This window comes from Ursus arctos, unplaced genomic scaffold (genome assembly GCF_023065955.2).
Source record: "Ursus arctos isolate Adak ecotype North America unplaced genomic scaffold, UrsArc2.0 scaffold_6, whole genome shotgun sequence".
In the NCBI taxonomy this organism is placed as follows: domain Eukaryota; kingdom Metazoa; phylum Chordata; class Mammalia; order Carnivora; family Ursidae; genus Ursus; species Ursus arctos.
In genome coordinates, this window is record NW_026623078.1 from 8,082,500 (window position 1) to 8,096,448 (window position 13,949).

General features: G+C 38.2%; 1 protein-coding gene across 4 annotated transcripts in view; it reads right to left on the minus strand.

The window, feature by feature from the left end:
* PRKDC (protein kinase, DNA-activated, catalytic subunit) overlaps positions 1-13,949 on the minus strand; it is a 225,093-nt gene that overhangs the window by 105,627 nt on the left and 105,517 nt on the right. For all 4 annotated transcript variants that reach the window (XM_026516499.4, XM_026516500.4, XM_044390365.3 and 1 more), the window contains one exon: positions 750-893. In XM_026516499.4, the coding sequence (XP_026372284.1) occupies positions 750-893 (144 nt within the window). The remainder of the gene's footprint in view (positions 1-749; positions 894-13,949) is intronic.

Below are 13,949 nucleotides of genomic sequence, written 5' to 3' on the forward strand. Positions count from 1 at the left end.
CACAATTTTTTCATGTTATTAGCAGAGTACAAATTATTTTATCACATTAAAGCTAAGAAATCTAAATTTGGTTTAGTGTGAAATAAGACAGGCACATCCTGATATAGACACATGTAAAAACTCTATGTCCATATATTATGTGTACTAAGGAATGTTCCCAGGGTACTATGACCTGAAAACTTTTGTGCTAAAGTTTTTAAGTGATGGGCAAAGCTCCAGCACACACAAATCTGTACTGGGGGAAGCCACAGACTACCTCAATATGATACAGTATTATTCACCTGGTACTTACTATTTTTGGCAAACTAAACCACTAATGGGCCAGAGAGAATACTGGGGAAGTAGGTAACTGGCAAAACAAATGCCAAAAAACCCAGGGATGTTAGTTTTAGCAGAATTTTTCAGGACCTCATATTTAAGGCCTACTAACATTTATTTCACACTTATGTTTAATAAATCAGTTATCTAGTTTCCAAGCTCTGAGCAAGTAAAAGCAACAAACAAAAACACCTGATAGTTTAAAAATGAAAGCAAAGTCAGAGGAATTATCAAAAGCAGATACAAAAGAAAACAAAACTAAAACAGTATGAGGCCATTTAGTACAGCAGCACCACAGCAATATGACAATTAATGCTAAAAATGATGACTCTTGTCATTAGGAGAAGCTTGGATTATTTGTCATAAATTCCATTTATGATATCAGCAAGAGAACTGATAGAGTACTGCACAAAATACGTAACCCTTCTTACCACAGGAGTAGCTAATCCTGTCCATGAAAGAACAGTAACCACTATCTCAACCACCATATAGTGAATTCCTTCTCCTCCATTATTTTCAGAAACCACCAGCTGCAGCAAGGGGCTTAGCCAGTACTTTGCATAAGGGCGAAAGACCTACAAGAGAATTTAAAAGTCAAATATCAAAAAATTGTTTTGAATAACCAAAATATTAATTCAAGAATATATCCTCCAGGGGCACCTGGGTGGCTCAGTCAGATAAGCATCCAACTCTTGGTTTCAGTTCAGGTCATGATCTCAGGGTCCTGGGATCGAGCTCCATGTTGGGCTCTGTGCTCAGTGTGGAGTCTGCTTGGGATTCTCTTTCTCCCTCTCCCTCTGCCTGCCCCCTGCTCGTGCTCGCCATCTCTGTATCTCTCTCTAAAATAAATAAATAAAAATCTTAAATATATATATATGTATATCTATCTATATATATTACATCAGCTAAATTTAATATTATGACTTGACCTAAATCTGAAACAGATGCAAATTCCAGCAATTACTCTGCTTAATCAGATCAGATTCTCTGTTGAATTCTCTCCACATGGGTCCCTGAAACAACAATTCGAGGGAAATAGATTGCTGATCTTTTCTTTGTTAAAAACGTGATATGGGGCGCCTGGGTGGCACAGCGGTTGGGCGTCTGCCTTTGGCTCAGGGCGTGATCCCGGCGTTATGGGATTGAGCCCCACATCAGGCTCTTCTGCTATGAACGTGCTTCTTCCTCTCCCACTCCCCCTGCTTGTGTTCCCTCTCTCGCTGGCTGTCTCTCTCTCTGTCGAATAAAAAAAAAAAAAAAAAAAAACGTGATATAACTATGATCCTAGAAATCAAAATGAAAGTATTCTATATCAATCTTGTCCCATCTGAATAATATGCAGCTCTCGAGAATTCTACTGTTATTTTACGCGAAGGCAGAGGTTATATGAAAAATGAAAACACAAAAATGAGGTAGGTGCAAGTGGCTAATTTTTTTTTCATTTCCTCTTATAGAAGTCATTGTGTTATAGACTTCATTTGCCCAAGATCTATGAAATCTAAATAAAATGTATCCATGCACTAAATTGTAAGTTTATTTTAGAAATTTAGTTTATTTTAGAAATTTCAAGATGAAGCTACTTTGATGCAAAAGAACAGACTAAAGGATAATTCAAGCTACCTATCTTCTTAACTTTGCTGCTTCATTTTTTTAATTAAATATGCTTCCTCAGGGATTCTCTCACAGCTTAAATCTGAGTGCTCCCAAATCTTTTTTGTCGTTGTTGTTGGAAATTCTTTTTTCTTTTAATTTTTAATTTTTATTTTTTTTTGATGTAAAGTTCGATGATTCATTAGTTGCGTATAACACCCAGTGCACCATGCAATATATGCCCTCCTTACTACCCATCTCCAGCCTATCCCATTCCCCCACACCCTTCCCCCCTGAAGCCCTCAGTTTGTTTCTCAGAGTCCATAGTCTCTCACGCTTCATTCCCCCTTCTGATTACCCCCCCTTCTTTATCCCTTTCTTCTCCTACTGATATTTCTAGTTCTTACATTCCATAGATGAGAGAAACCATATGATAATTGTCTTTCTCTGCTTGACTTATTTCACTTAGCATTCTCTCCTCCAGGCTGTCCATGCTGCGGCAAATGTTGAGAAATTGTTCTTTTTGATAGCTGAGTAATATTCCATTGTATATATGGACCACAGCTTCTTAATCCAGTCATCTGTTCAAGGGCATCTCGGTTCCTTCCACAATTTAGCTATTGTGGACAATGCTGCTATGAACATTGGGGTGCATATGGCCCTTCTCTTCATTACATCTGTATCTTTGGTAAATACCCAGTAGTGCAATGGCTGGATCATAGGGTAGCTCAATTTTTAACTTTTTAAGGGACCTCCACACTGTTTTCCAGAGTGGCTGTACTGTTTATGCACCCCATAAGTAAAAAAAAGTCTGAACACTCCATGTATGTCTACTGGTTGATTTATAACATACAAATACAAACTTTATTATTAAATTACAGACAGCCCCTAATGTACGATGGTTCACCTTAAGATTTTTGGACTTTATGATGTTGTAAAAGCAATATGCTTTCAATAGAAACTGTTTTTTGAATTTGTATCTTTTCATGAGCTTGCGATTTGTGGGATGGGCAAGCAGCACTGGCAGCTCCGTCAGCTATGCTATCACAGGGTGAACAAGTCACAAAGGGCAGTCACAAAGGGCACTCCGGGCCCCTGGGACTACCTCTGAGAGAGCTGCAGTTGGCATGCACCACAAGAGGCTGCAGTTTTGGGCACATATGGAAGTGGAGACTGTTTGTCCCAGATGGTTTATTACAGAGGGCAGATTGCAATCTTTCTGCTCTGGGCCAGAGGTTCGGGCACAGCCATTTTTGCTCTGATCCCCTTCAGGGGAAAAAAGCCACACAGAGGACCAGTTTGCGTTGAGCCCATGCCCCAACAGGGAGTGAAACAACTCCGTCCAGGCAGAAATAACTGAGAAAAAGTACAGCAGGCCCCTCCCCCAGAAGACAGACTGGAAGAACAGGTGGACGAAAGCCTATCCATCCCAAAAGACTGTAAAATTCCAACGCCAGGGGAAAATAGTATATTGAGCTTCAGGGTCCATTTTGCTTGGGTCATGGTTGATATTTTGGCCTCTGTTCATTCCCCCTCCCATCATTCTATGGGCAGAATGACTAGAATGAAGAACTCACCAAAAAAAAAGAACAAGAGGCACTGTTCTCTGCCACAGGGCTAATCAATATGGATATAAGTAAGATGTCAGAGATAGAATTCAGAATAGCGATCATAAGGATAATAGCTAGGCTTGAAAAAAGCATAAGTGACAATATAGAATCTCTAAGGGTGAAAATGAGATCTAATCAAGCTGAACTTAAAATTGCTATGAATGAGATACAGTCTAAATTGGATACTCTAACAGCTAGGGTCAATGAGACAGAAGAGAGAATAAGTGATCTAGAGGACAGGCTGATGGAAAGAAAGGAAATTAAAGAAAAGAGAAAAACAACTCATTGCACATGAAAAGAGACTTAGAGAATTTAATGATACATTGAAAAGAACCAATATCAGATCACTGGGATCCAAGAGAGGGTGGAGGGGGGGCTTGAATATTTGAACAAATCATGGGTGAGAACTTCCCTAAACTGAGGAAGGAAACAAGCATTCATGTCCAGGAGGCAGAGAGGACCCCTCCCAAAAATCAATAAAAATAAATCAATACCCCAACAAATAATAGTGACCCTTCCAAATCATAGCAAAAAAAGAAGCTATCCTGAGAGCAGCTAGAGGGAAGAGATTTCTTATATACGGAGGGAGGAACATCAGAATAACGTCAGATCTGTCCACAGAGACCTGGCAAGCCAGAAAGGGCTGGCAAGACATATTCAGGGTACTAAATCAGAAGAACATGCAACCAAGAATACTTTATCCAGCAGGGCTGTCATTCAGACTGAAGGAGAGATAAAGAGTTTCCAGGAAAAACAGAACATGTGACTACGAAGACCCTGCAAGAAATATTAAGGGGGATTCTGTGAGCAAAAAGAGAACCCAAGAGTAACACAGACCAGAAAGTAGTGGAGAGAATCTACAGAAACAGGGACTTGACAGGTAATACAATGGCACTAAATTCATATCTTTCAATAGTTACTCTGAATGTAAATGGGCTAAATGCTCCAACCAAAAGATACAGGGTTGGATAAAAAACAAGAACTATCCATAGGCTGTCTACAAGAGACTCATTTTAGACCTAAAGATATCTCCAGACTGAAAGTGAGGGGCTGGAGAAATAATTACCATGCTAATGGACCTCAAAAGAAAGCTGGGGTAGCAATTCTCATATCAAACAAATTAGATTTTCAACCAAAGACTATAGCATGAGATGTAGAGGGACATTATATCACACTTAAAGGGTCTATCCAACAAGAAGATCTAAGAATTGTAAATATCTATGCCCCCAAAATGGGAGCAGCCAATTATACAAACCAATTAATAACCAAAGTAAAGAAACACATCAATAATAATACATTAATAGTAGGGGAGTCAATAATCCAATCACAGCAATGGACAGATCATCTAAGCAGAAGATCAACAAAGAAACAAGAGCTCTGAATAATACATTAGACCATGTGGACTTCACAGATATATGAAAAAGACTGCATCTTAAAACAACAGAATACTCATTCTTCTCGAATGCACATGGAATTTTCTCCAGAATAGATCACATGCTGGGTCACAAATCAGGTCTCAATCGATACCAAAAGATTAAGATTATTCCCTGCATATTTTCAGACCACAATGCTTTGAAACTGGAACTCAACCACAAGAAGAAAGTTAGAAAGAACTCAAACACTTGGAGCTTAAAGAGCATCCTGCTGATAGAATGAATGGGTCAACCAGGAAACTAAAAAAGAACGTAAACAATTCATTGAAACTAATGAGAATGAGAACACATTGGTTTAAAACCTATGGGATACTGCAAACGTGATCCTAAGAGGAAAGTACACAGCCATCCTAGCCTCTGTCAAAAAATTATAAAAATCCTGAAAACACAAGCTAACCCTACACCTAAAGAACCTGGAGTAAGAACAGCAAATAAAGCTTAAACCAAGCAGGAGAAGAGAAATAATACAGATTAGAGCAGAAATCAGTGAAATAGAAACCAGAAAAACAGAACAGATGAACAAACTAGAAGCTGGTTCTCTAAAAGAATTAATAAGATCGATAAACCTCTCACCAGACTTACCCAAAAAAAGAGAAAGGACCCAAATTAATAAAATCATGAATGAAAGGGGAGAGATCATGACTAATACCAAGGAAATGCAGACAATTATTAGAAATTATTACCAGCAACTATATGCAAACAAATTAAGCAATCTGGAAGAAATGGATGCATTCCTGGAAATTTATAAATTTCCAAGATTGAAACAGGAAGAAATACACAATCTGAACAGACCAATAACCAGTAAGGAAATTGCAGTACAAAAAACAAGAGTGCAGGGCCAGATGGCTTCCCAGAGGAATTCTGACAAACATTTAAAGAAGAAATAATACCTATTCTTCTGAAACTGTTTCAAAAAATAGAATTGGATGGAAAACTTCCAAACTCATTCTATGAGCTCAGCCTTACCCTGATCCCAAAACTAAACAAAGATCCCATCAAAAAGGAAAATTACAGACCAATATTCCTGATGAAACATGGCGGCCAAGATACTAAACAAGATCCTAGCCAACAGGATCCTACAGTACATTAAAAGGATTATTCGTCACAATTAGGTGGGATTTATTCCTAGGATGCAACAGTGGTTCAACATTCGCAAATCAATCAACATGACAAAGCACATTAACGAAAGAAAAGAACCATATGATCCTCTGAATTGATGCAGAGGAAGCATTCAACAAAATACAGCATCCTTTCCTGATTAAAACTCTTAGAAGTATACTGATAGAGGGACCATACCTCAATATCATAGAAGCCATGTATGAAAAGCCCACAGCGAATATCATCCTCAATGGGGAAAACCTGACAGTGTAGCCCTTAAGGTCAGGAACACGACAGGGATGCCCACTCTCACCATTGTTCAACACAGTACTAGAAGTCCTAGCATCAGCAATCAGACAACAACAACAAAAAAAATTAAAGGCATTCAAATTGGTGAAGACAAACTCTCTCTTCGCAGATGACATGATACTCTATGTGGAAAATCCAAAAGACTCCACCCTAAAACGCTAGAACTCTTACAGCAATTTAGCAACGTGGTGGGATATAACATCAGTGCACAGAAATCAGTGCCATTTGTATACACTAACATGTGACTGAAGAAAGAGAAATTAAGGAATCGATCCCAATCACAATTGCACCAAAAACCATTAGATACTCCTAGGAATAAACCCAACCAAAAAGATAAAGGATTTATACTCTAGACACTACAAAACACTTATGAAAGAAATAGAGGAAGACACAAAGAGATGGAAAAACATTCCATGCTCATGGAATGGAAGAATAAATATGGTTAAAACGTCTGCTGCCCAGATCAATCTACACATTCAATGCGATCCCTATCAAAATACCATTGGCATTTTTCACAGAACTGGAACAAGCAATCCTAAAATTTGTATGGAACCAGAAAGGTCCCAAATCAGCAGGGGAATGTTGAACAAGGAAACCAAACCTGGAGGAATCACAATTCTGAACTTCGAGCTATATTACAAAGCTGTGATCATCAAGACAGCATGGTACTGGAATAAAAACAGACATAGATCAATGGAACAGAATAGAGAGCCCAGAAATGGGCCCTCAACTCTATCGTCAGCTACTCTTGGACAAAGAAGGAAAGAATAGCCAATGGAAAAAGGACCGTCTCTTCAATAAATGGTGCTGGGAAAATTGGACAGCCACATGCAGAAGAATGAAACTGGATCACTTCCTCATACCATACACAAAGATAAACTCAAAATGGATGAAAGACCTAAATGTGACAGGAATCCATCAAAATCCTAGAGGAGAACACAGGCAGCAACCTCTTTGACCTTGGACAAAGCAACTTTTTGCAAGAAACATCTCTAAAGGCAAGGGAAACAAAAGCAAAAATGAACTTTTGGGACTTCATCAAGATAAAAAGCTTTTGCAAAGCAAAGGAAACAATCAACAAAACTAAAAAGCAACCTACGGAATGGGAGAAGATAATTGCAAATGACATAACAGATAAAGGGATGGTATCTAAGGTCTCTATAAAGAACATCTCAAACTCCACATCCAAAAAACAAATAATCCAGTTAAGAAATGGGCAGAAAACATGAACAGACACTTCTCCATACAAATGGCCAAGAGACACGTAAAAAAGTGCTCCACACCACTTAGCATCAGGGAAATACAAATCAAAACCACAATGAGATACCACCTTACATCAGTCAGAATAGCTAAGGTTAACAAGATAGGGAATAACAAATGTTGGCGAGGATATGGAGTAAGAGGAACCCTCTTACACTGTTCGTGGGAATGCAAGTTGGTACAGCCACTCTAGAAAACAGTATGGAGGTTCCTCAGGACGTTAAAAATAGAGCTACTGTATGCCCCAGCAATTGCACTACTGGGTATTTACCCTAAAGATACAGATGTAATAAAAAGAAAGAGCACTTACATCCCAATGTTCATAACAGCAATGTCCACAACAGCCAAACTGTAGAAGGAGCCAAGACGTCCTTCAACATATGAATAGATAGAGAAGATGTTTATATATACAATGGAATATTACTCAGCCATCAGAAAGGATGAATATCTACCATTTACATCAACATGGATGGAACTGGAGGGTATTATGCTAAGTGAAATAAGTCAATCAGAGAAACACAATTATCATATGGTTTCACTCATATGTGGAACATAAGGAATAGTGCAGAGGACAATAGAGGAAGGGAGGAAAAAATGGATGGGAAGAAATCAGAGAGGGAGAAAAATCATGAGAGACTCTTGACTCTAGGAAACAAACTGAGGGCTGTGGAAAGGGAGGTGGGTAGGGGATGCAGTAACTAGGTGATGGGAATTAAAAGGGCATGTGATATGATGAGCACTGGGTGTTATATTCAACTAATGAATTACTGAACATTATATCAAAAATTAATGATGTACCATATCTTGGCTAATTGAATTTCAATTAAAAAAAGATAAAAATAAAAGAAACTTGCCAACACATGTAATTTATACAAAGATCATTTCTAACTCAATAAATTTTAATTTTCAGGTTTAAAAAAATGACAGAACAATGATGTTAAACAAATAAATATGGCTGGCCAATTTATTCAAAGAATAAAAATGACATGCTCTCTTTCTTTACTAAGGATTTTTTTAGTAGATACATATAATTGCAAGGCTTGTTTTTTAATTTCTTATTTAAAATGAATTTAGTAACATATACTATATTATTAGTTTCAGGGGTAGAATTTAATGATTCATCAGTTGCATGTAACACCCAGGGCTCATCACATCAAGTTCCCTCCTTAATGCCCATCACCCAATTACCCTAGTCTCCCACCCTCCTCCTCTCCAGCAACCTTCTGCTTGTTTCCTATAGTTAAGTCTCCTCTGGTTTGCCTCCCTCTTTTTTATTTTATTTTTCTTGCCCTTTCCCTATGTTAAACTGCTTTGTTTCTTAAATTCCACATATGAGTGAAATCATATGGGTATTTGTCTTTCTCTGACTTATTTTGCTTAGTTTAATACCCTGTACTTTCTTTTTTTTTTATTTTTTTTAATTTATTTTTTTTAATGATTTTTTATTATATTATGTTAGTCACCATACAGTACATCCCTGGTTTTCGATGTAAGGCTCGATGATTCATTAGTTGCGTATAACACCCAGTGCACCATGCAATACGTGCCCTCCTTACTACCCATCATCGGTCTATGCCATTTTCCCCACCCCCCTCCCCTCTGAGGCCCTCAGTTTGTTTCTCATAGTCCATAGTCTCTCATGTTTCATTCCCCCTTCTGATTAACCCCCCTTTCTTTATCCCTTTCTTCCCCTATTGATCATCCTAGTTCTTATGTTCCATAGATGAGAGAAATCATATGATAGTTGTCTTTCTCTGCTTGACTTATTTCACTTAGCATTATCTCCTCCAGTGCCGTCCATGTTGCAACAAATGTTGAGAACTCGTTCTTTCTGATAGCTGAGTAATATTCCATTGTATATATGGACCACAACTTCTTAATCCAGTCATCTGTTGAAGGGCATCTCGGCTCCTTCCACGATTTAGCTATTGTGGACAATGCTGCTATGAACATTGGGGTGCATATGGCCCTTCTCTTCACTACGTCTGTATCTTTGGGGTAAACACCCAGTAGTGCAATGGCTGGATCATAGGGTAGCTCAATTTTTAACTTTTTAAGGGACCTCCACACTGTTCTCCAGAGTGGCTGTACCAACTTGCATTCCCACCAACAATGTAGGAGGGATCCCCTTTTCTCCACATCCTCTCCAACAATTGTTGTCTCTTGCCTTGTCTATTTTTGCCATTCTAACTGGCGTAAGGTGGTAATACCCTGTACTTTCACCCATGTTGTTGCAAATAGCAAGATTTCATTTTCTTTGATGGTTGAGTAGTATTCCATTGCAAATATATACATACCTTCTTTATCCATTCATCTGTCCATCGACGTGTGGGCACTTTTCACATTTTGCATATTCTGGACATTGCTGCTAAAAAGGTTGGGTTGTGTGGGCCCCTTGAAATCACTATGTTTGTATCCTTTGGATAAATACCTACTAGTACAATTGCTGGGCCGTAGGGTAGTTCTATTTTTAACTTTTTGAGGAAACCGTCTGCACCAGTTTGCATTCCCATCGACAGTGTAAAAGGGTTCTCCTTTGCATCTTTGCAAACATCTGCTGTTGCATTTTTTTTATGTATCTGTTGGCCATTTTAATGTCTTCATTGGGGGAAATGTCTATACATGTTTTCTCCTCATTTCTTGACTGGATTTTTTGTTTTTGGGGTGTTGAGATTAATAAGTTCTTTATAGACTGTGGATACTAGCTCTTTATACGATACGTCATTTGTGAATATCTTCTCCCATTTGTTAGCTTGCCTCTCATTCCTGTTTCCTTTGCTGTGCAAAAGCTTTTTATCTTGAAGTCTCAATAGTTCATTTTTGCTTTTGTTTCCCTGGCCTTTGGAGACGTGTCTAGCAAAAAAGTGCTGTGGCTGAGGTCAAAGAGGTTGCTGCCTGTGTTTTCCTCCAGCATTTTGATGGATAACTGACTCACAGTTAGGTCGTTCATCCATTTTGATTCTATTTTTGTGCATGGTATAAGAAAGTGGTCAAGTTTCATTTTTCTGCATGTGGCTGTCCAATTTTCCCAACACCATTTGTTGATGAGACTATCCTTTTTTCTTTGGATATTCTTTCCTGCTTTGTCGAAGAACAGTTGACCATAGATTTGAGGGTCCATTTCTGGGTTCTCTGTTCTGTTCCACTGATCTCTGTGTCTGGTTTTCTTGTGTCAGTACCACACTGTTGATGATTACAGCTTTGTAGTACAGCTTGAAGTCTGGAATTGTGATGCTTCCAGCTCTGGTTTTCTTTTTCAACATTGCTTTGGCTACTTGGGATCATCTGTGGTTCACACAAAATTTAGGATTGTTTGTTCCAGCTCTGTGAAAAATGATAATGGTATTTTGATAGGGATTGCATCGAATGTGTAGATTGCTTTGGGTAGCATAGATATTTTAAAAATATTTGTTCCTCCTATCCATGAACATGGAATGTTGTTCCATTTCTTTGTGTTTTCCTCAATTTCTTTCATGAGTGTTCTATAGTTTTCAGACTACAGCTCCTTTACCTCTTCGGTTAGGCTTATTCCTAAGCATCTTACGTTTTTAGTACAACTGTAAATGGGACTGATTCCCTTATTTCTCGTTCTTCCTTTTATTGTTAGTGTATAGAAATGTAACTGACTTCTGGGCATGGATTTTTATATCCTGGGACTTTGCTGAATTCCTGTATCAGTTCCAGCAATTTTTTGGTGGAATCTTTTGGGTCTTCTACATAGAGTATCATGCCGTCTGTGAAGAGTTGACTTTTGACTTCTTCTTTGTCTATTTGATGCCCTTTATTTCTTTTTGTTGTCTGACTGCTGAGGCTAAGACTTCCAGTATGGTGTTAAATAACAGCGGTGAGAGAGGACATCCCTGTTGTGTTCCTGACCTTAGGGGAAATGCTCTTAGTTTTTCCCCACTGACGGTGATATTCGTGTGGGTCTTTCCTATATGACTTTATAGGTATGGTCTTTTCTATATGGCTTTCATGGTACTGAGGAACATTCCCTCTATCCATTCATGTCAGAGAGATCTATTGAGAGTATCATATGGTTCTTGTCCTTTCCTTTAGTAACATGCTGTATGACCTTCGTTGACTTGTAGATATTGAACCACCCCTGTAGCCCAGGAATAAATCCCATTTGGTCGTGGTGAATAATCGTTTTGATGTACTGTAGAGCCCTATTAGGTAGCATCTTGGTGAGAATTTTTACATTCACGTTCATCAGGGATATTCATCTGTAATTCTCCATTTTAGTAGGGTCTTTGTCTTTTGGGGGATCAAGGTACTGCTGGCTTCATAGAATGAGTTTGGAAGTTTTCCTTCCATTTCTAGTTTTTTTTTTTTTTTTTTTTTTTGGAACAGTTTCAGAACAGGTATTAATTCTTCTTTAAATATTTGGTAGAATTCCCCTGGGAGACCATTTTACCCTGGACTTTTGCTGTTGGGAGATTTTGGCTTACTGCTTCAATTTCTTTGCTGGTTATGGGTCTGTTCAGGTTTTCTGTTTCTTCCTGCTTCAGTTTTGGTAGTTTATATGTTTGTAGGAATTCATCCATTTCTTCCAAGGTGCCTAATTTGTTGGCATATAATTGCTCATAATATTCTCTTATAATTGATTGTATTTCTTTGGTGTTGGTTGTGATCTTTTCTCCTTCATTCATGATTTTATTGATTTGGGTTCTTTCTCTTTTCTTTTTGATAAGTCTGACTAGGGGTTTATCGATATTAATTTTCTCAAAGAACCAGCTCCTAGTTTCATTGAGCTATTCTACTGTTTGGTTTGTTTGTTTTCATTTCTGTATCGTTGATTTCTGCTCTACCCTTTATTATTTCTCTTCTCCTGCTGGATCTAGGCTTTATTTGCTGTTCTTTTCCCAGCTCCTTTAGGTGTAAGGTTAGGGTGTGTATTTGAGACCTTTCTTATTTCTTGAGGAAGGTCTCTATTGCTATATACTTCCATTTTAGGACCACCTTTGCTGTATCCCAAAGGTTCTGAACAGTCATGTTTTCATTTTCATTTGCTTCCATGTATTTTTTCCTTTGATTTCCTGGTTAACCCATTCATTCTTTAGCAGGATATTCTTTAACCTCTATGTATTTGTGGTCCTTCTGATGTTTTTATTGTGGTTCACTGCAAGTTTTATACCATTGTGGCCTGAAAATATGCATGGTATTATCTCCAATCTTTTTGTGGTAGTTGAGACCTGATTTGTGACCCAGTACGTGATTTATTCTGGAGAACGTTCCACGTACACTCAAGAGGAATGTGTATTCTGTTTCTTTAGAATGAAATGCTCTGAATATATCTGTGAAGTCCATCTGGTCCAGTATGTCCTTCAAAGCCTTTGTTTCCTTGTTGATCTTCTGCTTAGATAATCTGTCCATTGCTGTAAGTGAGGTGTTAAAGTCTTCTACTATTATTGCACTATTCTCAGAGTTTCCTTAATTTTGTTATTAATTGGTTTATATATTGGCTGCTCCCAAGTTAGGGGCATAAATATTTACAATTGTTAGATCTTCTTGTTGGCTAGACCCTTTTCTTACAAGATAGTGTCCTTCATCTCTTATTAATCTTTGGCTTATATTCTAGGTTTTCTGACATAAGGATGGCTACTTCAGCTTTCTTTTGATGTCCACTGGCATGATAAATGGTGCTCAACCCCCTCAGTTTGAATCTGGGGGTGTCTTTGGGTCTAAAATGAGTCTCCTTAAGCAGCATATCGATGGGTCTTGTTTTTTATCCATTCTGATATGCTATGTCTTTTGATTGGAGCATTTAGTCCATTTACATTCAGAGAAATTCTTGAAAGATATGATTTCAGTGCCATTATATTATCTATAATGTCACTGTTCCTGTAGATTGCCTCTGTTCCTTTCTGATCTTTGTTACTTTTCGGCTCTCTTTGCTCAAAGGATCCCCTTTAATATTTCTTTCAGGGCCGGTTTAGTGTTCACAAATTCCTTTAGTTTTTGTTTGTCATGGAAAGTCTTTATCTCTCCTTCTATTCTGAATGACAGCCTTGTTGGATAAAGTATTCTTGGATGCATATTTTTCATATTTAGCATATTGACTATATCATGCCAATCCTTTCTGGAAAACCAGGTCTGTGTGGATAGGTCTGCTACCAGCCTTATACCTCTACCCTTGTAGGTTAGGACCTCTTGTCCCAAGCTGGTTTCAGGATTTTCTCTTAACCTTTTTTTTTTTTTAAATATTTATTTATTTATTTATCCGAGAGACAGAGAGCAAGTGAATGAATGATAGAGAGAGAGCACCATCGGAGGAAGAGGCAGAGGGAGAGGAAGAAGCAGGCTCCTCTTTGAGAAGCAGGCTCCCCCC